At 43.2% G+C, this 26,004-nt stretch overlaps 1 protein-coding gene across 1 annotated transcript; it reads left to right on the top strand.

Annotated features, from left to right (window-relative positions):
- The first annotated feature begins 7,452 nt into the window (after window positions 1-7,452).
- LOC106583254 (synaptotagmin-6-like) lies at window positions 7,453-25,078 on the top strand. Its single transcript, XM_082967502.1, has 6 exons — window positions 7,453-7,567; window positions 22,449-22,869; window positions 23,586-24,144; window positions 24,352-24,472; window positions 24,773-24,944; window positions 25,063-25,078. The coding sequence occupies exons 1-6, from the start codon at window positions 7,453-7,455 to the stop codon at window positions 25,076-25,078; spliced, it is 1,404 nt and encodes a 467-aa protein (XP_082823628.1).
- The last annotated feature ends 926 nt before the right edge of the window (window positions 25,079-26,004 follow it).

Raw genomic sequence — 26,004 nt, 5'->3', positions numbered from 1 at the left:
TACAGGTTCCATTAAAGCTTTTAATGATTATGTTTTATTACATTAATATTTCACAATATGCTACTGAAAAATCACCATAGCGCAAACCAGATGGGATGGCGTATCGCTGCAGAATGCTGTGGTAACTATGCTGGTTAAGTGTGCCTTGAATTCTAAATAAATCACTGACAGTGTCACCAGTCTCATCTTCTTCTTATTGGTGTCCTTTAGCAGTGGTTTCTTTGCAGCAATTCGACCATGAAGGCCTGATTCATGTTGCATCAATTCAACAGTTGATGTTGAGATGTGTCTGTTACTTGAACTCTGTAAAGCATTTATTTGGACTGCAATTTCTGAGGCTGATAACTCTAATGAACTTATCCTCTGCAGCAGAGGTAACTCTGGGTCTTCCTTTCCTGTGACTGTCCTCATGAGAGCCAGTTTCATCATAGCACTTGATGTTTTTTGCGACTGCACTTGACAAACTTTAAAAGTTCTTGAAATGTTCCATATTGACTGACCTTGGTGTCTTAAAGTAATGATGGAATATAATTTCTCTTTGGTTATTTGAGCTGTCCTTGCCATGATATGGACTTGGTCTTTTACCAAATAGGGCTATCTTCTGTATACCCACCCCTACCTTGTCACATCACTAATGATAGGCTCAAAAGCACTAAGAAGGAAAGAAATTCCACAAATTAACTTTTAACTAGGCACACCTGTTAATTGAAATGCACTCCAGGTGACTACCTCATGAAGCTGGTTGTGAGAATGCCAAGAGTGTGCAAAGCTATCATGGGGAGGCAGGTAGCTTAGTGGTTAGAGCGTTGGACTAGTAACCGAAAGGTTGCAAGATCGAATTCCCGAGCTGACAAGGTAAAAATCTGTTGTTCTGCCCCTGAACAAGGCAGTTAACCCACTGTTCCTAGGCTGTCATTGAAAATAAGAATTTGTTCTTAACTGACTTGCCTAGTAAAATAAAAGGCTAAAGGTGGCTACTTTGAAAAATATAAAATGTACTTTTTGGATTACTACATGATTCCATATGTGTTATTTCATAGTTTTGATGTCTTCACTATTATCCTACAATGTAGAAAATAGTACAAATAAAGAAAAACCCTTGAATGAGTAGGTGTGTCCAAACTTTTGACTGCTACTGTATATCCATTGATTCTGGAAGAATATAACTTATAAATGCCTCATGAGTTCAGTTCAACTGTCACATTCCATGAGAACCCAATATATAAGCGTGTTTTTCTCCAATGTTTGTAAACATTGTAAATGTAAACAAACACTGTATAGCCTCATAACATGGTTAAAACAATAATTTTGACATCCTGGATGGTCAGTCCTTGCATCCATAGCTCTGTCTATTAATCTGAGAGTGGGTACATTCCTCCAGGCCCATCCCACAGTTTTTTGACCAAAACAGAGGCGGGGCGCCGTTTTGTTATGGTTTCATCTGTGAATTGGGCCTTTAAACAGCTGCATATTATTATCAAGATATCAAAGTGCCACCAACAAAAACTTCAACAATAGGCCTATAGCAAATGCAGCATATGGCATTCATTTTCACATGTAAATAGCACTTTTCAGTAGTGCTCAAAGCATGCCATTCCATGAGCGCAGCATTTATTTTTCAACTGGAATCAATGAGCCCAATCAGTCCTCCATGACAACAAAATCATAAACAACAGAGTAGGGCTGGCTAATAAGTCCTTAGCTTTTGGGTCATGCTTTTGGCTAATCTATACTTCCATATTTCCAATAACTATTCTTGAAGATCAAGGGGTATAACATTTATTGGAATGACTGGAATTCTGATAGACTTTGTTTTTTAATGTAAAATTATAATTTAATGGTATTATTACATGTAGTAGAAAGCAGTGGGCTAGAAAAATTCTACATTACCAACCCGTAAAGTAAAATTTGACATCCATATATGGCCAGCTATGCAAACTTTAACACTGATTTATCCTGCAATAGATGCCATTCAATTGGTAACATACATTTTTGTCTTCTTCTAGTGCCTCTTAAGGGGAAAGTAATCTAAAAGTAACGGAATGTAATCAGATTACGTTACTGAGTTTGGGTAATCCAAAAGTTACATTACTGATTACAATTTTGGACAAGTAACTAGTAACGATTACATTTAGAAAGTGTCAGGGATTTCTTCGTCGGAGGACGATATGGCGAAATCAACATCGGAAAATGAGGACCAATATGCAGCAGAGTTGAGATGGTTCATTTTGAACTTTTAATAAATTCCAAAACGAACATACAAAAATAACAAAAACGAACGCACGATACACTGACAGTCCTGTTAGGTTTACACACACTAAACACGAAACAATCTCCCACAAATACACAGACAAACACACCCAACTAATATAGGACTTCCAATCAAAGGCAACACCACACAGCTGCCTTCAATTGGAAGTCCACCCCAATTAACTCAACATAGAAACAGATCAACCAGACTACACATAGAAATACATCAACATAGACCATAACTCAAAACCTGGAAATAATAAATCAAACGCCCTCCTAACTAACACACCACCCTGAACCACATAAACAAATACCCTCTGCCACGTCCTGACCAAACTAAAATGACAATTAACCCTTATACTGGCCAGGACGTGACAGAAAGTAACCTACTGTACCCAACCCTGGTCATAACAATCCGTGGTTAGAGAATTGTTATTTATTTTTTGTGAAACTGATTTGCAGTATATATTCAGGAACAAATTAGCATGTGGTGTTAACCAAATCAACGACACACTTTTTCTGATCCACAAGGAAAAATGGGCAGTTGATGTTTGGTTTAAACCTAAACTTTGAACGCATACTCTCATCAAAGAGAACGACAGCCCTGAACCATATGTTCGCTTGAACCTAACAAAAAGCCAAAGGTCAGCTTGTGCACAACTCAGATCCGGCACCCTCCCTCTGGCTATAGAGAAGGGTAGATTTAACAGAGTGTCAAGAGGAGCGATGCCTCTGGGCGGGAAATCGAAAACAAATCCATTTTGTGTTTTATTGCCCTCTGTATGACAATCTGAGACCTTTGTTTTTGGTGATTAACCTGATGTGTTCTGGTTACGAGGGGTGAGCAGAGGCTTGAATTCTGTTTCAGACAGAGCGTGTTTGAGATTGCTCAGTTTGTTCACAATGCCTGGAGAAGGAGAAATGTACTGTTTGTGTTGTGTGGCTAGATGGTAGCTGTACTTGCAATGATTATTGTATGCGTATCATTTGTGAAACATTTATTTTGTTCTGTAGTGTCTTGTAAGCCCATTTGGGCTGGGCACCGGTAGGTGTATGACACAAATCATGTCAATCATCAGATACACGTTTCACAGACCAGACTACATACAGTACATGGACTGCGCACACATTGTCCACATTGGTCCGTCTGCCCATTACTGATTATATAAGCCTTTGTATATAATTGATAAGGTAATCTCTCCTGCTCTCCTCCAAGTTGCTCCCTATTTCTGTATTTGATTATTTCTCCTCCTCCTCCCAGTCTTTTGTATCAGTCCTGGTGTAATATCCAAGGCACCCTTTCACAGATGTGTCTGATATTCATAAGCTTATTTCATTAATATGCATGCAGTCCAACATGTTCACCCTGCTCCTCTGTTAGCCTCTTTCTCTTTAGGACATAAAAGGAATGAAAATGTGTTTTTCCTGCTCGCCACATAAAAAGGTACAGGAGGAGAGACGGAGAACCTCAATAGGCTAATTAATAGGGCTAATAACTGCTAGCGCTGCACACTGGCACACTGGCAGTTAATATTATTATCATTATTATTATAAATAAATAAAGGGAGCCGGTCTATATTTAATGGCCTTATGGATCAGCTGTAGGTCTTATTTATAAAAGGTTGGTAACTGCTCGCCAGGCTTGGCTGAAGTACCTGCCCCTGGACAGTTGCAGTAGGCTATACAGCATCTAGTACTGCACACTGTCTGGATGACTGGCTGGTTGGTTGGCTGACTGGCTGTATGGCTCACAGCTCCATAGATACGGGGTCCCAGTTGAAAGCTTATTCGGTGTGGAGGCAGGGTAAGGAGAGCATCCTCTGAGTGAGAGAGGGATAGTAAGAGGGGCAGAGAAAAAGAGAGAGAAGCAGAGAGTGAGAGTGAGAAGAAAGGGAGCTAGAAACAGAGAAAGAGAGAGCGCTTGTACAGAGATTCAAAGAGGGAAAGAGAGGAGAGTGTTCATCACCGGTGAGTGCTATCACTGTCACTTTGCATGATATTAGCTGCTTGTTGATGTAATATTATAACAATGTTGATATATTGGGGGCATATAGTAGTACGACTGGTTAAAAATCTGATTTCAAATGGAAACAGGACAATTTGTGACAGAAGAAATGCAGAGTTTTAATCTGTCCTTTTCCACTGTTGCCTGTCGTGTGTCGCACCTGTGGGAGTCAGAACCCTCTATCAATCTTATCTCAGATCTTTTTAACTTTTTTTTTACTTGAAATGTGAAAACCTAGATAAAGGAACAGGGTAAGACATTGATTTTTCAATGTTCCTCCAAAGCTCTTTGGTGTTTTGCTTTGAATCATCTTTAAGCAAAGCCTTATTGGTGTAGTGTACTGTAAGAAGTCCATTTGATATTATCTTGCATACTGTGTTAGTATTGATCTCACTGTACTGAGCTGTGTCCCAATCCATTGCCCTTCAAGCGCATTAAACATATTGCAGTCAGATGAGCGAGTTCTACATTCCTGCTCAAGGGCTAGAACGAGACGATTGCATTTCATGTTTGTGTGTGCGTATGTGTTTGTGCCGAGTTCATTCACAATTACAGCATTGCAGTCAGTCTGCATGGGTCTGGTTCCAACCCACTCATGAATGAACCTCCAGATAAAAGTCTCAGCCCCAGTGGGATCTATGTGCTGTGAATACACTATCGCAAACAAACCCACAAGAAAAAATCACATTCTCAGTGACTGCAGCTCTACTTGTAGGAGTGTGGGAGTGTTTTTCTGGCACTCAGGCCACACGGTCTGATGAATAAGGCTGGCCCTGTGACATGTTGCTGGCCGGGATCCCGTGGTGGTGGCCTGACTGACTGACATGGCCGTTTGGGCCGTGGTTCTGTTTAGTGTTTCGACACTCAGGGTGCAGCTAGAAACAGCTGCACCCAGATTCCAGGACCTGTGGTCGACGTACTGGAGGCCAGTTCTAAGGGAAAGGTTTCACTGCAATGGGAAGCTAAGGGCAGGCGGGTATAGATAAGATGAGAGAGAGTTGGTTCGCTAACTAGCTTAGACGGCTTGTTGTTTCCTGTAGACACATTGTGGAAGAATGGGATCCAACCCAAAGAACACATAAAGATACACCAATACCATGTTAGAAAGGGATATAATAGTAACTACTGCCTCAGAACAGAGAGAGTGCCTCATGGACGAGAGGAATACTTAAAGAAAGAGACAGACAAAATGCAGAGTAAATGTATTACAGTGCATTGGGAAAGTATTCAGACACCTTGACTTTTTCCACATTTTGTTACATTACAGCCTTATTTTAAAATTGATTAAATAGTTTTGCCCCTCATCAATCTACACACAATACCCCATAATAACAAGGCAAAAACAGGTTTTAAGAAATGTTTGCAAATTTATAATTATAATCCCCCAAAAAACTGATTTCACATTTACTTAAGTATTCAGACCCTTTACTCAGTACTTTGTTGAAGCACCTTTGGCAGTAATTACAGCCTCGAGTCTTCTTGGGTATGACGCTACAAGCTTGGCACACCTGTATTTGGGTAGTTTCTCCCATTCTTCTCTGCAGATCCTCTCAAGCTCTGTCAGGTTGGATGGGGTGCGTTGCTGCACAGCTATTTCTCTCCAGAGATGTTCGATCAGGTTCAAGTCCAGGCTCTGGCTGGTCCACTCAAGAACATTCAGAGACTTGTCCTGAAGCCACTCTGGCGTTGTCTTGGCTGTGTGCTTAGGATCATTGTCCTATTGGAAGGTGAACCTTTGCCCCAGTCTGAGGTCCTGAGTGCTCTGGAGCAGGTTTTCATCAAGGATCTCTCTGTACTTTACTCCATTCATCTTTCCCTTTCCCAGTCCCTGCTGCCTAAAAACATTCCCACAGCATGATGCTGCCACCACCATGCTTCACAGAAGGGATGGTGCCAGGTTTCCTCCAGACGTGACGCTTGGCATTCAGGCCAAAGAGTTCAATCTTGGTTACATCAGAACAGAGAATCTTGTTTCTCATGGTCTGAGAGTGTTTCAGGTGCCTTTTGGCAAACTCTAAGCGGGCTGTCGTGTGCCTTTTACTGAGGAGTGGCTTCCATCTGGCCACTCTACCATAAAGGCCTGATTGGTGGCATGCTGCAGAGATGGTTGTCCTTCTGGAAGGTTCTCCCATCTCCACAGTGGAACTCTGGAGCTCTGTCAGAGTGACCATCGGGTTCCTGATCACCTCCCAGACCAAGGCCCTTCTCCCCCGATTGCTCAGTTTGGCCAGGCGGCCAGCTCTAGGAAGAGTCTTGGTGGTTCCAAACCATTTAAGAATGATGGAGGCCACTGTGTTCTTTGGGACCTTCAATGCTGCAGAAATGTTTTGGTACACTTCCCCAGGTCTGTGCCTCGACACAATCCTGTCTCTGAGCTCTACGGACAATTCCTTTGACCTCATGGCTTGGTATTCGCTCTGACATGCACTGTCAACTGTGTGACCTTCTATAGACAGGTGTGTGCCTTTCCAAATCATGTCCAATCAATTTAATTTACCACAGGTGGACTCCAATCAAGTTGTAGAAACATCTCAAGGATGATCAATGGAAACAGGATGCACCTGAGCTCATTGCAAAGGGTCTGAATACTTATGTAAATAAGGTATTTCTGTTTTTTATCTTTAATATTTTTGCTAACATTTCTAAAAACCTGTTTTCGCTTTGTCATTATGGGGTGTTGTGGGTAGACTGATGAGGAAAAAAGTAATTTCATCAATTTTAGAATAAGGCTGTAATGTAACAAAATGTGGAAAAAGTAAAGGGGTCTGAATACTTTCCAAATGCACTGTATATAGTGCATGTGGTGTAACATTTTGGAAGACTCCTCATCATGTTTTATTCATACTGATTTGAAAGTCTCCTGCAACTGTTACCATAACAGCATGTTGATATGGTCTGCAGTGACTCGTGAGTCTCCTTTGGACCTGTATGACTGGTGACAGCTACCACACAAGATAAGGCCCCGGTAACGTCTGATTCATTCAACATTGTGGTCAATGTAATGTAATTAGGATTTCATTGCCAATTTCTTTTTGATGTCGCAGGAAGCACTTTGGGTAGTTACTATGGGCACGTAAGTGCATTAACAAAGTGTAACAGAATTTGCCCATGCACGTACAAATTCTTAAGGTGCAATGAAGGTGCATCTGGACAGAATCAATCAATACCAGGCAACCATTCATTCAACCCATTAGGGCATGAATAAAAATGTGTCAGGAGGTGAGTGTGAGCATCCATTGGTCAGTGCGGAGGTTGGGCCTGTTATACAGTGTGCCTCTATCATCCCCCAGTTACTGGGCATAACCACACAGAGTAAGTCTGCATCCCAAATGGCACCCTATCCCCTATATAGAGCACTGCTTTCGGGCCAGAGCCCGATGGGTGCACTGTAGGACTGGATCTATTCTGCATCAAAAACTCAAGCCTGAGCCTTGATCATGTGAGCCATGGACGTCTTCACATTCAGGATCCAGTCATCCAAGCAAATCCATTTCAACTCAATCACTTTTTGACAGCATCCCTTTTGATTTAAACAAAACTTTCCATACATGTTTGCCCATGGAAGAAGTGGTCAGAAAGTGACTTTTTGGACCATAAATGATATCAAACTCAACCATTTATATTTTCCAGTGATGAAGACATGATGTCTCATGGTATTGTGGGGTATGCAAAATGGGTCGGCTTTGAGCATCTCTATCTTTTGAATGTTTTGGCATTCAGATCCATAAAGTCACTTTCTAAGCACTTTTACCATGGGCAAATATGTATGACGCTTTCAAAATGGGTCCTGTCAAAAAGTGATTGAATTCAAATTGGTTTACCCTTTATTCAAGTCAGCATTTGAGCAACCAAAACCTTTTTGACAGGAGATTGGCCATAACTGACCAGCTGTGACGGTCATGCAAACTCCTGTATTGTGCCGACCAGAAGAGAACTCGCTAGCTGGTGCTCACCCTCAATCTGTCAGTCTTGGGAGATTTTCTTTGCCACTGTTGCCCTTTTCTTGTTCCTCTGAAAGGGAAGGTTGGGTCGTGGTCTTTTGTCTAGCCTCACATGACGAATGACTTTATAAAAAAGCACCACCCAAATTGATTTGTATAGATTTGATTGATTAATTTGGAAGTCAGTCCCCCCAAGGGTCCAGATGTTGACGAATAAGATGTTGATGGCTAATTAATCTATGGAGAAACAGAGGAGATGAGATGGAGGAAGAGCTCCATGAACAGGATTGGCCACGTTTAGTTCTCAGCCACCTTAAACACTAGATTTTTATAAGAGATGTGAATCTATTCACTCTTGTCTAATTAATGTTAGAAATTAGGTTTGGATGTTTTGGCTGCAGGGGATGATCCCTCCATTTGTTTATCCACTCAAACTGTCAGTCAATCAGATCCCCGAGAGAGGATAGCATATTGAATGGTGTTCAACAGAAGGGTGGCTAGCAAATCCTTCGGCTCGGGTCAATGATACATGTATAGTACATCATTTCTTTCATACAGTAACTCACCACTCAATATGTTATCTGTGAGTTCTGTAGCATGCACATTTTTTTAAGGTGTAGTAGAGTTTGACAATAAATAAAAAGCTCATTACAATTCATCCGAAACGGATTTCTCCATTACTTTTCACAAGAGCATAATGTGAGAGTAGAGGTCACTTTTATCAAGGCTACTGTAAAAGCTTTATTTTTAAAATGCTCTATTTTTGACCATGCCTGGCATATGTTGTGTAGGCTGTTGGAGTTGGGTTTGGAAATTGCATGAGGCGCTTTAGCACCCAGAGACAAGTCTGCAGAGTCACAGTGTTTACTTCAGGATCTTGCCCTCTGTGTCTTTAGAGGAAGATGGGGTATATTGTGTTGGTTGGACAGGGCATTCATCAGGTAGTATACCATTGTTTGGGCTCTACTAGTTTAATAGTCTTTGCTTTCCAGCTTGGTAAGTGACTCAAGGCTAGCCTAAGGCAATGTTTCAGAGTCCATTCTTGGTTAAATTCACATGGTTTCATTCTCCAACACTCACCCCCTAACAGACAGCTGTGAATAACTTGACTTTTCCCCAAATAGGATTTATTTTGTTTTTTTTTATAAAAGTCTTGGTCAGATTTAGGGACATTTGCTCAGCCGAGCTCTCTTATTGGCTACCTCTCGGCAGCTTCTCTTCAGAATGACCGGCCATGTCCATCAAAACCTGCAAGCCTGGCCTTTCTCTCTCTTATCTCCCGTCCACACTCTCCTCAGTCTCCAGCCCAACAAATACTAATCTAACCCTCTTTCACACACATAAGAAAGGGACAGGATACTCAAGGCATGTTGCGTCATCCCCCTGCCCCTCTGCTTGATCTGCAAGGACACTTATCTGTTGTGTGTGTGCCTCAATGATACTTCTTATTGATGTAACCCAGGGGTTGGTGACATTGCTGTAGGTTGCTGTAGGTTTTGTAAAGGATCCATTGTGCATTCCTGCTCGACTGAGCTCTCATTTGGTTTGGGGGAGCGTTCAAGTCGAGAAACATGTTAATAATGTGTTCACGAATCACACTGTAGGATTCTCTTGCTCGTTTAATTACTAGCCTCAACAACTCAGCATGATTTTGTCCCACATTATCATCCTCTGGGTGGCTAGACCAATTATGGAAATTAATTGCTGAACACCAACTCTGGAGTTGAACTTATATTCCCTGGTGTAAACTGCTTATTTGGCGTGTTAAAATTTTAATACATGTTTTTTTCAAACCAATCTTTAAAAAATTCCACTAAACGCAACATTATTTCTTAGCTTTGTTATTATCTTGAGACAAAGGTCAAATTTAAATGTAATTGTAATTGTATTGCATGAAAGTATATAACATTGGCACTCTCAAATTTCCCTTTTTGTCACGTCCTGACCAGTATAGAGGATATTTTGTTATTGTAGTTTGGTCAGGACGTGGCAGAGGGTAGTTGATTTATGTATTACGGGGTTTGTTGGTCACTGGTTTATGTTTGTATTTCTATGGGTATGTTCTAGGTTAGTTTTTCTATGTGTAGGTTGGGTGCTGGACTCTCAATTGGAGGCAGGTTTTTCTAGTTGCCTCTGATTGGGAGTCCTATAAGTAGGTGTGTGTTTTGTTTGTTACTTGTGGGTAGTTATTTGTTAGCACTGCTTTTTGTTGAGCCTGCTACTCTGTTCCTGTCGTTAGTTTGTTTATTGTTTTTTCGTGGTGTTCTCATTTTTATAATAAAGATGTTGAGCACGCAACCCGCTGCGCCTTGGTCCCATTCTATCTTCCACAACAGCTGTGACACTTTTGAGTTTACTGTTTAGTTTATTCATATAATAATGCATTTTGTTCTGTTTGGTCTCTCTATTATAATGATGATACGTTTTGTTTTTGTACCAGAGGTTTCATGGACTTGACTAAATCAATAGGCAGACATAACATTTCTCTCTCAGATACATAACAATTCAGCATTGTGCCTAGACATTGGAAAATAATGTCCATTTTCTACCTTGTTATTTTGTTGAGTCCTATCAAAGTGAGAGTGAAGTGGAGCTCTCTATTTCTCGCTCTCTCTGTCTGTCTCTCTTAGTCGCTCTCTCTCTCTATCAAGTCAAATCAAATCGTATTTGTCACATGCGCCGAATACAACAGATGTAGACCTTACAGTGAAATGTTTACTTACAAGCACTTAACCAACAATGCAGTTTTAATATTTGTTAAATGTTTATATATATACGTAAAAATGTAACAAATATATATATTTTAAAGACAAATAAGGAGCAACAATAAAATAACAATAAAGAAGCTATATACAGGGGGTACCGGTACAGAGTCAATGTGCGGGGGGCACCATTTAGTTGAGGTAATATGTAGGTAGAGGTAAAATGGCTATGCATAGATAATACATAACAGAGTAGCAGCAGTGTAAAAATGGGGGGTGGGGACAATGCAAGTAGTCTGTGTAGCCATTTGATTAGCAGGAGTCTTATAGATTGGGGGTATAAGCTGTTAAGAAGAATTTCGGACCTAGAATTGGCACTAAGGTAGTGCTTGCCATGCTAGTGTGGCTGGAGTCTTTGGCACATTTTTGGGCCTTCTTCTGACACCGCCTGGTATAGAGGTCCTAGATGGCAGGAAGCTTGGCCCCAGTGATGTACTGGGCCGTACACACTGTCCTCTGTAGTACCTTGCGGTCGGAGGCTGAGCAGTTGCCATACCAGGCGGTGATGCAACCAGTCAGGATGCACTTGATGGTGCAGCTGTATAAATTTGGAGGATCTGAGGACCCATGCCAAATCTTTTCAGGCTCCCTAGGGGGGATAGGTGTTGTCGTGCCCTCTTCACGACTATCTTAGTGTGTTTGGACCATGATAGTTTGTTGATGATGTGGACACCAAGGAACTCTCTCGCTCTCTCTCTCTCTCTCTCTCTCTCTCTCTCTCTCTCTCTCTCTCTCTCTCTCTCTCTCTCTCTCTCTCTCTCTCTCTCTCTCTCTCTCTCTCTGTCTGACTGTCTCTTTCTCTTTCTCTCTCTGCTGCAGCAGTTCAGAATCCACACCGACCAACTTCAAACTGACAGCCAGTTGCTGTCTGATGTGGTGCTGTGTCTTCTCAACCTTGAGGCAAACTTGAAGTCAACTACTGTTGCAAAACAGTTGGCACAGGTCCTCCTGAAGTCACTGCGTGAGTGCTTCTTATGCATACTGAATCCTTTGCAGCCAACTTCGATCCAACCCCTGCAGCAGCTTGTCTGATGGATCCAAGTGTGTCTCTGGCACTTCGCTCAACTGAGATGGAGACACTGACAGAGATATATATATGTTCGGTCTATCCAAGTCTATGGTCCTGGCCTATCACCTTACAGCCCCCTAGTGGCAAGAAGTGAACAAACTATAGGCCTACAACACAAAAATGGATCCTAGCCTCCCACACATTGGCTACTTTCTGTCCCTAAAACTAAAACTGAAACTAAATAATATAAAAACTAAATAGAAATGTTTTCATCAAACTGAAACTAAATAAGTCTGAAAACTAACAGAAACTAAACTGAATTTCAAATAAAAATCTAAAAACGAATAGAAATAAAAACAAATATTAAATCATAATACTATAATAACCTTGCTTTGTTTACGATAGGGCTATTTTAATGTTTTTCATTTGGCAACAGTTCAGTAATAGCCCCTTTTAAATAGGGGATTGTTGGAAGTAGGAAGGCATATACAGCAAGGGTTGTGGTGAGTTTCCACATGGCAATCCCAGTAATTGCTTGTCTGTAAATATCCTCACACTGAAGAAGTGTGCCTTTCTTTCCCACATACTATACTGTACACAGGGTCACCAGGGCTGCAGCTTAGGGAAAATGTTGCCTGCAATTTTTCTGATGCACTTAACCTAAATGTCAGTTTATGTGGACGCTGCGGTGCACAGTTGGGAGGAGCTATAGGATGGAGGCTATACTATAACAGTAAAACATATTTATTTTGTTTTGTCATCCTTTGTAGCTCAGTTGGTAGAGCATGGCTTTTGTAAGGCCAGGGTAGTGGGTTTGAAAAAAATCTCTGACAACCAAATCAAAACAGAAAGGGTTTCAAAAGGGGTTCTGAAAGATACCCACCATGGATGCCCACTAGGTTTGCCTCTGAAAAGACAAACTAAAAGAAAAACCCACAATTTAGGATAGGGAGTAAAATAATATGGAGCAAAACAAATACTTTCTGACTAACGAGATGGACAAGCCAGCACAGATATAACACATACTTACTAACGAGGTGACACCAATTGGTACGCCCTATGTGTTAACATGCTAGCCTAGTGGTTAGCGTGTTGGGTCAGTAACTGAAAGGTTGCAAGATCAAATCCCTGAGCTGACAAGGTAAAAATCTGTTGTTCTGCTCCTGAACAAGGCAGTTTACCCACTGTTCCTAGGCTTACATTATATATAATATTGTTTTTACCCTTTACTTGACAACGCAATGGGAAAATAATGTTTCTGTGCTCTTGTCTTGCCTTTTGATGGGCTGTGTTTTCTCCAACAGAACCACTATAACCAGCTGGATGATGTATATTTCTTTTTCAGACAGGTAGCCTATTTCCTGTGTATTGTCAGCCCTAATCATGTGGTCATTGCAGATGAAGGGATGATCCCATACCCATTTTATTTTTGTCCAATTATAAATTAGTTAACTGGCCGATTCCTCATAAGTATAATCTCTGTGGGTAAATCCCAGGTGCAAAGGATTGAGTGGGGAGAATGATAAAGTGGCCAATGTGTGAGGCGGCTGAGGCCTATAAATAGCCGAGGAGGCTGCTGGAGTAATTGCTTAAAGATTATTTAAGAGGAGCCATCTTGCTGCCACTTGACTCCTGATGAGACACCACAAATCATCCCAGTCAAGGGTGATTAGTTGTTATTTTTTAGCTTTTTAGCGCACATAATCCACCAAGACATAGAGAATTAGTGTAAGAACTGGAAAGTTGGGTTGGCAGGTAGCATTGGCCCAGTAACCTAAAGGTTGCTAGATCAAGTCCCCGAGCTGACAAGGTGTTGTTCTGCCCCCGAACAAGTTAACCCACTGTTCCTAGGCTGTTGTTCTAAATAATCAAATCAAATGAAATCAAATGTATTTATATAGCCCTTCTTACATCAGCTGATATCTCAAAGTGCTGTACAGAAACCCAGCCTAAAACCCCAAACAGCAAGCAATGCAGGTGTAGAAGCACGGTGGCTAGGAAAAACTCCCTAGAAAGGCCAAAACCTAGGAAGAAACCTAGAGAGGAACCAGGCTATGAGGGGTGGCCAGTCCTCTTCTGGCTGTGCCGGGTGGAGATTATAACAGCACATGGCCTAGATGTTCAAATGTTCATAAATGACCAGCATGGTCAAATAATAATAATCATAGTAGTTGTCGAGGGTGCAACAAGTCAGTAACACAAAAGTAAGTGTCAGTTGGCTTTTTCATAGTCGATCTTTGAGAGTATCTCTACCGCTCCTGCTGTCTCTAGAGAGTTGAAAACAGCAGGTCTGGGACAGGTAGCACATCCGGTGAATAGGTCAGGGTTCCAGCAGGTCTGGGACAGCATGTCTGGATATAACCCCACCCACTTTGCCAAAGCACAGCCTCCACACCACTGGAGGGATATCTCCAACCACCAACATACCATCCCGGGACAAGGCCGAGTATAGCCCACAAAGATCTCCGCCACGGCACAGCCCAAGGGGGGGCGCCAACCCAGAGTTTGTTCTTAACTGACTTGGTTAAATAAAAAAGAATGAATGATGCGGTTTGCTTATATACAGTCAGGTCCCAGGTTATTGGCACCCTTCATAAAGATGAGAAAAAATGAAGAATACAAATAATGAGCTATATTGTACAAAAAAATGGAAATTATATATGATATACTAATACAGTTTAAAAAATAAATACATTTTGTTTAACAAGTACTACTTTTTTTCTCTCAAAAAGATAGGGGTCAAAATGATTGACACCCCTGTTTTCAACACCTTTCAATAGCTCACCTTACATAACAGCCCTGAGCCTTTTTTCTACAATGTTTATGAGATTGGAGAACACATTGGGAGGGATCGACCATTCCTCCATGCAGAATCTTTCCAGATCCTTGATATCCTTTGTCTGTGCTTATGGACTGCCCTCTTCAATTCAAACTACAAGTTTTCAATTAGTCCGGAGACAAATGTTTCCTTTTTTTGTTGTTGCATACAATATAGCTCAGTATTTGTATTATTTATTTTCTACAGTCTTTTCTGCTCATCTTTATCAAGAGTGTCTATAATGTTGGACCTGACTGTATATCTGGCATGTTGTGTTTGAGACTGCAGCTCTCAGAATTAAGGGGTGGGGAGAGTGGGAGTGGAAATGTCTAATGGTAAGGATTCTTTTGAGACCAGGTTGTATATGAGGGCACTTGAAGAGGAGAACAAACCCTGGGGCTTTGGTTTCTCTCTGTGTCTCTGCTACAAAGCAAGGTTTAATTAGATTTATGAGTACCTGAAAAAGCTCTACTCGTCTGGTCTCACTGCAGGTTCTTTCTGCCAGAGCAGTGCAGCAGATACATTAAATGTGTGTCATAGGCGTCGTAAGGATTGGACCAAGGCGCAGCGGGTAAAGTGCTCATCTTCTTTATTTGAAGTAACGAGAACACTTAAACAAAAATAAACAAAACGATGAAACAGTTCTGTAAGGCAACACAGGCTATACAGGAAAACAACCACCCACAAAACACAAGTGAAACAAACACAACTAAATAAGGCCTCCAATTAGAGACAACGACAACCAGCTGCCTCTAATTGGAGGTCATTGCCAAAAACCCAACATAGAAATAGAAAACTAGATATAACATAGAAATAAAGAACATAGAACCTAAACCCCCAAAAAACCGAAACACACAAAACAAACACCCCCTGCCACGCCCTGACCAAACTACCATGACAAATAACCCCTTTTACTGGTCAGGACGTGACAATGTGGTCGTTTCCCCCATTTTGCAGACAGTAAAATCCAATTGTACTCCATCATGCCTTTATGTCCAGTCATTTTTCACAAAATACATTTGTTCCTTTTTTGATACAGAAAACATCTCATAAGTTTCAACGATTTTATGATGAATAAAAACTGCAAATACAGTATCATGAACACAGTACTCTGACATCTATTGATTTAAAAAGACACACGCTAGATTCAATTACTGTATGAACACCGAATACCATCTATTACCATCTCTTGGCTTTGAGTTTTGCATGGACAATTAGGCTGAGGTGTCAAAGGTGTGAGCTGTGTAATAATTGTACAAGCTTGCATTGCTCTCACATCAATATTTCATTTGAGGTGTGTGTGTGTGTGTGTGTGTGTGTGTGTGTGTGTGTGTGTGTGTGTGTGTGTGTGTGTGTGTGTGTGTGTGTGTGTGTGTGTGTGTGTGTGTGTGTGCGCGCCTAGGGGACCAATTAATCTCAATAAACTGCTGGTACTTAAAATGTTATTACAGCAATACAACTCTGTATTTCAGAAAGAAAAAAAACACAAAACATAAATACACTCAAAGGGCAAAATTGTTCTGATGGTTTTTGTTTAGGCTTTTGAGCACCGGTGGCGGGAGGCGATACTTAGAAGCCCTTAGCTATATCACTCATTGAAGGTACATTAAACTTCATAGTGGGTTAGTCACCCAACCACCCACTCAGATAATTTCAATATCCCAAAAGTTAATCAGGGTGTAAGTAAGCAAAGAAGTTTGAGTGACTGTGAAATTCCAACATTTTATTTTCGAGTATACAGGGATTACCAGTTGTCTCCACCATAAAGATGCACTTATATCACTCCAGTGTAAATTTCTAAATCGTAATTACTTAACCACTATTGGCCTATTTATTGCCTTAACTCCTTACTTTATTTGCACACACTGTATACAGATTTTTCTATTGTGTTATTGACTGTACGTTTGTTTATTCCATGTGTAACTCTGTTGTTGTTTCTTTGCTATAGTTTGGCCAGGTCGCAGTTGTAAATGAAAACTTGTTCTCAACTGGCCTACCTGGTTAAATAAAGGTGAAATAAAAAAATAAAAAAATGTGCTGACTGGACTGTTGAGGGAAAATGTGTCTCCCAAATCCATGCTTGAGTCCCAAATGGCACCCTGTTCCCTATGTAGTACACTACTTTGACCAGGGCCCATAGGGCTCTAGTCCAAAGTAGTGCACTATGCAGAGAATGGGGTACCATTTGGGACGCAGCCCAGATCCTGTGTCACTGTGTAACGGTCGTTGTATGGAGTAGACCAATGCGCAGCGGGTTGAGTGCTCATCTTAACTTTTATTGAACACTTAAATAACAAAACAAGAAAACAAACAAACGCACAGTATTGCAGGCTAAACACAGCAGTGCAAAAACATCTACCCACAAAACCCATTACAAAAACACCCCTCTATATAGGACCTTCAATCAGAGGCAACGAGGAACAGCTTCCTCCAATTGAAGGTCAAACCAATAACCCTAAACATAGAACTAGAAAGACTAGACCAGAACATAGAAATATACTAACATAGATCATACCCAAAAACCCCGGAACACTCTAAACAAACACCCCTCTACATAAACACATAGCCCAACAAACCCCGAAACACTCTAAACAAATACCCCCTGCCACGTCCTGACCAAACTACAATAACAAATAACCCCTTTTACTGGTCAGAACGTGACAGTACCCCCCCCCCAAAGGTGCAGACCCCGGATGCACCTACACAAAACACAAAAATAAATCCCCCCAAATTTTTTAAAGAAATAAAAATAAACCCAAACTAAAGGGAGGGAAGGGAGGGTGGCCACCGTCACCGACGGTTCTTGTGCTACACCCCCCCCCTCCCCAACCCACCTACTATGGAGGTGGCTCAGGCTCCGGCCTTACTCCCCAACCTAACCTGTCCACCCCCGCTAAATACATATTAAACTTTACCCCTCCCGAAGTCTCTGGGCTATGGCGCATCGCTGAAGGCCTCGGGCTGATGTGCGTTGCTGGAGACCTCGGGCTGATGCGCGTCACTGGAGACCTTGGGCTGAAGGGCGACTCTGGCTGCGCCGATTCCGGACTGTAGGGCGACTCTCGCTGCGCCGACTCCGGACTGTAGGGCGACTCTCGCTGCGCCGACTCCGGACTGTAGGGCGACTCTCGCTGCGCCGACTCCGGACTGTAGGGCGTCTCTCTCGGCTCCGACTCCGGACTGTAGGCCGTCTCTCTCGGCTCAGGACTGTGGGCCGTCTCTCTCGGCTCCGGACTGTGGGCCGTCTCTCTCGGCTCCGGACTGTGGGCCGTCTCTCTCGGCTCCGGACTGTGGGCCGTCTCTCTCGGCTCCGGACTGTGGGCCGTCTCTCTCGGCTCCGGACTGTGGGCCGTCTCTCTCGGCTCCGGACTGTGGGCCGTCTCTCTCGGTTCCGGACTGTGGGCCGTCTCTCTCTCGGTTCCGGACTGTGGGCCGTCTCTCTCGGTTCCGGACTGTGGGCCATCTCTCTACGGGGCACTGTCGCCGGAAGCTCTGGACGAGGCACTGTCGCCGGACACTCTGGACGAGGCACTGTCGCCGGACGCTCTGGATGAGGCACTGTCGCCGGACGCTCTGCACGAGGCACTGTCGCCGGACGCTCTGGACGAGGCACTGTCACCGGACGCTCTGGACGAGGCACTGTCGCCGGACGCTCTGGACGAGGCACTGTCGCCGGACACTCTGGACGAGGCACTGTCGCCGGACACTCTGGACGAGGCACTGTCGCCGGACACTCTGGATAGGGACTGCGCACTGAAGGCCTGATGCGTGGGGCTGGCTTAGGAAGCGCCAGACTAGGGACACGCACCACAGGGCTAGTGCGAGGAGCAGGAGCAGGATGAGCTGGACTGGACTGATGCACTGGAGGCCTGGTGCGTGGGGCTGGTACTGGAGGTACCAGACTGGAGACACGCACCCCAAGGCTAGTGCGAGGAGCGGGAACAGGACGTACTAGACTGGGCTGACGCACTGGAGGCCTGGTGCGTGGTGCTGGCTTTGGAGGCGCCAGACTAGAGACACGCACCTCAGGGCTAGTGTGAGGAGCAGGAACTGGATACACCGGGCCATGAGTAGGCACTGGAAGTCTGGAGCGCACCTCCTGCACAACCCGTCCTGGCTGGATGGTAATAGTAGCCCTGCACGAGCGGAGTGCTGGCACAGGGCGAACTGGGCTGTGCAGAGGCCTGATGGCTGCCGTGCGTAGAGCAGGCCTAGGACGCGCACTGGTGGCCAGATGTGCTGCGCAGGCCTCCTCCTCCCGGGCTGGATGCCCACTCTAGCACGGCACTTGCGAGGGGCTGGGATCGCTCGCACCAGACTGAGCGTGCGCATGGGCGAGATCGTGTGCACTTCCGCATACACCGGCGCTCTCCACTCCACACGCTCCCCATAATAAGCACGGGGACTTGGCTTAGGACTCACCCTTGGCCCAGCCAAACTACCCGTGTACCCCTCCCAATTTTTTTTTATTGGGGGTTCCTCTCAGGCTTCCTTGCTAGCCGTGTACCCACACAACGTTCCCGGTCCTCTCCAGCCTTCCTGGCTGCCTCCACTCTCCTGGCTTCGTCAACCTGTTCCCATGGAAGGCGATCTCTTCCAGCATAGATCTCCTCCCATGTGTAGGATCCCTTTCCGTCCAATATCTCCTCCCATGTCCACGATTCTAAGCTCCTCTGCTGCTCCTTCCTCCGCTGCTTGGTCCGTTTGTGGTGGGTAGTTCTGTCACGGTTGTCGTATGGATTGGACCAAAACGCAGCGGGAATATGTATACTCATCTTCTTTTTATTTTGAAGAGGGAGAAACAACTAAATACGTATACAAAAAAAGAACAAAACGAAACAGTCCTGTCAGGTGCAACAAACACTAAACAAGGAACAACTACCCTCAAATCCCATAGAAAAACACCCCTCTTAAATAGGACCTTCAATTAGAAGCAACGAGGAGCAGCTGCTTCCAATTGAAGGTCCACCAAATAAACATCACATAGAAATAGACATACTAGAACTAACATAGAAATAGACTAACAAAGAACATAGCCCAACAAACCCCGAATCACTCTAAACAAACACCCCTCTTAAATATGAACATAGCCCAACAAACCCCGAAACACTCTAAACAAACACCCCCTGCCACGTCCTGACCAAACTACAATAACAAATAACCCCTTATACTGGTCAGGACGTGACAGTTAGAGTAGCTATTTTCTACAAGGTCCATTTTTTTACGTAGGCTAAAGCAGGAGACTTTAAATACTGGTTGTGAATTTGACCGCTTTACTAGAAACTTAATGTAAAATTCATGTGTTTTCATCATGTATAATGAATTAGACTGGACAGCTGTTTTAGGGAGATAGTAACCTACAGTCTAATGCTTTCCATCTCTACACTCAATTTATGGCCAACATTTTCCACTGGGGTTGGAAGGTCACACCCCCCCAATCCATCCAATACCAATGCCCCAGTCCTTTCATAGACATTAATTACATTATATCAATATACTTGTTTGTGACACTCCACTCATTATCCCTATGGAAATGCAGATAAAGACTGAAGCACTTTTTGAATTTGAATTGATGCGTTAACAGTTTTTCCATACTGGCCCCACTCCAATACAGTGGGGCAAAAAAGTATTTAGTCAGCAACCAATTGTGCAAGTTCTCCCACTTAAAAAGATGAGAGAGGCCTGTAATTTTCATCATAGGTACACTTCAACTATGACAGACAAAATGAGATTTTTTTTTTACAGAAAATCACATTGTAGGATTTTTAATGAATTTATTTGCAAATGATGGTGGAAAATAAGTATTTGGTCAATAACAAAAGTTTATCTCAATACTTTGTTATATACCCTTTGTTGACAATGACACAGGTCAAACGTTTTCTGTAAGTCTTCACAAGGTTTTCACACACTGTTTCTGGTATTTTGGCCCATTCCTCCATGCAGATCTCCTCTAGAGCAGTGATGTTTTGGGGCTGTCGCTGGGCAACACGGACTTTCAACTCCCGCCAAAGATTTTCTATGGGGTTGAGATCTGGAGACTGGCTGGGTCACTCCAGGACCTTGAAATGCTTCTTACGAAGCCACTCCTTCGTTGCTCGGGCGGTGTGTTTGGGATCATTGTCATGCTGAAAGACCCAGCCACGTTTCATCTTCAATGCCCTTGCTGATGGAAGGAGGTTTTCACTCAAAATCTCACGATATATGGCCCCATTCATTCTTTCCTTCAGCTCCAAAGCATGATGTTTCCACCCCCATGCTTCACAGTAGGTATGGTGTTCTTTGGATGCAACTCAGCATTCTTTGTCCTCCAAACACGACGAGTTGAGTTTTTACCAAAAAAGTTATATTTTGGTTTCATCTGACCATATGACATTCTCCCAATCCTCTTCTGGATCCTCCAAATGCTCTCTAGCAAACTTCAGACAGGCCTGGACATGTACTGGCTTAAGCAGGGGGACACGTCTGGCACTGCAGGATTTGAGTCCCTGGCGGCGTAGTGTGTTACTGATGGTAGGCTTTGTTACTTTGGTCACAGCTCTCTGCAGGTCATTCACTAGGTCCCCCCGTGTGCTTCTGGGATTTTTGCTCACCGTTCTTGTGATCATTTTGACCCCACGGGGTGAGATCTTGCGTGGAGCCCCAGATCGAGGGAGATTATCAGTGGTCTTGTATGGCTTCCATTTCCTAATAATTGCTCCCACAGTTGATTTCTTCAAACCAAGCTGCTTACCTATTGCAGATTCAGTCTTCCCAGCCTGGTGCAGGTCTACAATTTTGTTTCTGGTGTCCTTTGACAGCTCTTTGGTCTTGGCCATAGTGGAGTTTGGAGTGTGACTGTTTGAGGTTGTGGACAGGTGTCTTTTATACTGATAACAAGTTCAAACAGGTGCCATTAATACAGGTAACGAGTGGAGGACAGAGGAGCCTCTTAAAGAAGAAGTGAAAGACAGAAATCTTGCTTGTTTGTAGGTGACCAAATACTTACTTTCCACCATAATTTGCAAATAAATTCATTAAAGATCCTACAATGTGATTTTCTGATTTTTTTTTCTCATTTTGTCTGTCATAGTTGACGTGTACCTATGATGAAAATTACAGGCCTCTCTCATCTTTTTAAGTGGGAGAACTTGCACAATTGGTGGCTGACTAAATACTTTTTTGCCCCACCGGTATGTGTTGCGGACTCCCAGTGTGAGTCCTTTGCAAATACATTTGTAATAATCACAGAAATAATGGTTCTTCTACCTGTGTGGCTTTGCTCCTTGGTAAAATGGATTGTGGGACTGTTTCTGGAATAAGACTTAATTATATTTAGCTCATTTGCAAGTCAAACAGTGAGCACTTGCACTCTGCGTCTGTGTGTGCGAGAGAGACATAGAGAGAGAGAGATGAGATGGATGAAGGCTTATTTCTCATAACTTTAAATTCCTGCATGGATTATTTGTAGTCAAAGACATGTAACTCATTCCAGACTTGTATTATTCAGGGTTCAAGCTGAATCGTGCCAGAGCATGACACCTGAATTAGCACCATTTTAGGACCCTGCCCTTTAGGTGAGCACAGACTTGGCCCCAAAAAATAGCTCATTTGATCTATCCCCACCCCTTTTCTTTCTTCTCTTCCACCTCCATCCCTTCATCCATCCCTCCATTGCCTCCTCCAGATATCTCCTTCAGCTTCCTGCTCCTGGTGTTCGTGGCCTGTGGCCTGGCCCTGCTGGGCGTCATTGTCTTTGCCTCCTGGAAGCTGTGCTGGCTGCCCTGGCGCACCAAGGACCTCTCCTCCAGTGCCACCGCCCTTGCCCCCGCCGCCGGCCCCCCCTCCTCTGCCTCTGACAGACCCTACGACAGAGCCTTCTCAGCACATGCCCACAGGCCTACATTCGTACGCACACACACACACGTGCACGCCATGGCGTCTGACAAGCTGAATCCTTCGGATCCAGCGAGTTTTCTGGAGGCGGCAGTGAAGATCAGCCACACGTCGCCTAACATCCCTGCCGAGGTGCAGCTGTCCATGAAAGACCACTTCCTACGCCGCACGCGCATGGCCAGGCAGACCACCGAGCCTGCCTCCTCCAATAGGTCAGGCTCCGGGAGGAAGTTGCCCTTAGACACAGACCTAGGCTGTGTCCCAAACTGCACCCTATTCCTTACATAGTGCACTACTTTTGACCTGGGCCCTTTTCAAAACTAGTACAATATACTGTATAGGTAATAGGGGGCTATTTAGGAGGCATCCCTAGCATCAGCTTATTAGTGTATCCTTCCCAAATCCTAACCATTTGGGTGGAGTAACACAAAACTGACCTAATATCTGTGTATATGGGCATCCTTCTTAAATAGGTTAGACAGGGCTCCTCTGAGCTCCCGTTTATGCACAGGCCATGTATTAGTATTGAGGTAATAGTATGTGATGTTGTCAGGAAGTGGCTATTTATCGTGTATCATAGTGGTACAGAGATATTATTCATTACGCATCATATCCACCCCTGTAATATCTCCATTTGTGACCTTTAAGATGAGATAGATAAAAAAAAGTAATGAGGTTGTCAGTTGAATGCCCCTACTGCCGTGTCGCTCCTATTGCGCTAAATGAAGAAAAATCGAAATCATCTAATATCAGAAAGAAAAAGTGATTCCATTTACTCTAAATTGGAATCTGACGACATTATTCTGAAGGGATGTGAGGGCACAGATTTCCCAGGCATGCCATATGGTACTAACATTATTTCACTGCTTGAGTGTGTAAATTGTCCATGACAATGATTCAACTGGCAAAAATGTCTCCATGTCTCCAGGCACAGCTCCTTTAAGAAGCACCTCCCCCGACAAATTCACCATGTCACCAGCCTTGACCGAGGCAGCGACTTCCCCTATGCAGAGGACCAATCCACCAGCCTGGCCAGTTTGGGTCGCATCCAGCCAGAGCTCTACAAACAGAGCCCCCTGGAGGCTGACGAGTCCTCCAAGACCTGTGGCAAGATCAACTTCTCCCTCAAGTACGATTATGAGTCCGAGGCGCTCTTCGTCAACATCCTCAAGGCCTTCGACCTGCCTGCCAAGGACTTATGTGGCAGCTCCGACCCCTACGTCAAAATCTACCTCCTGCCTGACCGCAAGCGCAAGTTTCAGACTCGTGTCCATCGCAAGACTCTCAACCCCATGTTTGACGAATCCTTCCAGTTCACCGTGCCCTACGAGGAGCTGGGCAGCAGGAAGCTGCACCTGAGCATCTTTGACTTTGACCGCTTCTCCAGCCATGACATGATCGGCGAGGTCATCCTAGAGAACCTGTTTGAGGCGTCGGACCTCTCTCGCGAGACGGCCGTCTGGAAGGACATTCAGTACGCCACCTCTGTAAGTCAATCAATTATCCAATCAAATGTTTTTGATAAAGCCCTTTTTACATCAGACGTTGTCCATAGACTGCTTTCAAAGTAATGAAACAAATATCTAAACATGTAAATTCATTCAACTATACTTTTAACAATATTAGTGGCATTGTAATGTGTGATAACTGTTTCCTTCTGTTCTGATGTGTTTTGTCTGTGGCCCTGAACACAGGAGAGTGTAGACCTGGGGGAGATCATGTTCTCTCTCTGTTACCTGCCGACTGCAGGCCGACTCACCATGACCATCATCAAGTGCAGGAACCTCAAGGCCATGGACATCACAGGATACTCAGGTATAGTTGAGTCAGTGGGTCACTTTAAAAGGTTTTGTGCTTAAACACTGTTGTTCACTCTTGTTCTATGCATTGATTTGGCTATCTCTCTGGTAAAAGAGTGTAGGCCTATGCTAAATTACAAGATAAAAATGTAATCTGATTTGGTATCATATATCTGGTTTGGTAACACAAGAGCCATACTTAGCTAATTTACATATCACATAATGTAGCTAGAGTCAGATCAGCTTGATCCTTTAAGTAGCTAAGCATTTTTAGTTTTAAAGAAATCAAATCATATTTTTTCTTGTTTATTGGCAGACCCATATGTCAAAGTCTCCCTCGAGAGTGACGGACGGCGCTTAAAAAAGAAGAAAACCACCATCAAGAGGAACACTTTAAACCCCACCTATAACGAAGCTATCATCTTCGATATCCCCCCTGAGAACATGGGCCAAGTCAGCCTGCACATATCCGTCATGGACTATGACTTGTATGCTATTATCATAATATATATATACTTGTTTGTATTGCCATATCAATTGTTATATTTGCCCTTATTATTATCAATAATAATTTCTAAGTTCTTGTTACTGATCTGTTTGTTTTAGACCTGGGCTCAAATAGATATGTCTTTGAGTATTTAAGATTTTGAAATACTTTTTCTGTGTATTTCAGTATTTTCAAATACGCAGCCCAAAACAAGTACCTTTATTTGAGTATTTGAATGGTTATTTGTAAAAACCAAATAGTCTTCCAAATTGTATTTGGAAGTATTTTCAAATACTTATGTCAAATACAATTTTCAAATACCTGGGTTAAATATGGGAGTGTATTTGAGTCAGTATATTTTAATATTTTTATTGTATTTCCAAATACATTCCAATATTCAACTACTTTGCTTTCAAATAAAGGTTATCTGAATACTTACTACAGAATGTATGACTCTACACAGGGTGGGACACAATGAGATCATAGGTGTGAACAGAGTCGGCAGTCATGCAGAGGGACTGGGTAGAGACCACTGGAACGAGATGTTGGCCTATCCCCGCAAGCCCATCGCTCACTGGCACCCTCTACTGGAGGCCACCAAGTCTCAGAAAGAGGTAGGTCGGTTACTCCGTTTCCCTGATAGCTGCTTTATTAAGGAAGGTATTACTTGCAATGACCGTGATGTGGTTGTCTTACCTACCTTAGTTGGATGCACTGACTGTGTGTCGCTTTGGATAAAAGAATCTGCTAAATTATCAAAATGTAAATGTATGTACACGGAACAAAAATATCAATGCAACATGTAGAGTGTTGGTCCCATGTTTCATGAGCTCAAATAAAAGATCCCAGAAATGTTCCATACGCATAAAAAACGTATTTCTCTCAAATGTTGTGCACAAATTTGTTTACATCCCTGTTAGTGAGCATTTCTCTTTTGCCAAGATAATCCATCCACCTGACAGGTGTGGCATATCAAGAAGTTGATTAAACAGCATGATCATTACACAGGTGCACCTTGTGCAGGGGACAATAAAAGGCTACTCTGGAATGTGCAGTTTTGT

Source organism: Salmo salar, chromosome 22 (assembly GCF_965601325.2).
Source record: "Salmo salar chromosome 22, fSalSal1, whole genome shotgun sequence".
In the NCBI taxonomy this organism is placed as follows: Eukaryota; Metazoa; Chordata; class Actinopteri; order Salmoniformes; family Salmonidae; genus Salmo; species Salmo salar.
This window is presented reverse-complemented; position numbering and strand designations above follow the sequence as displayed.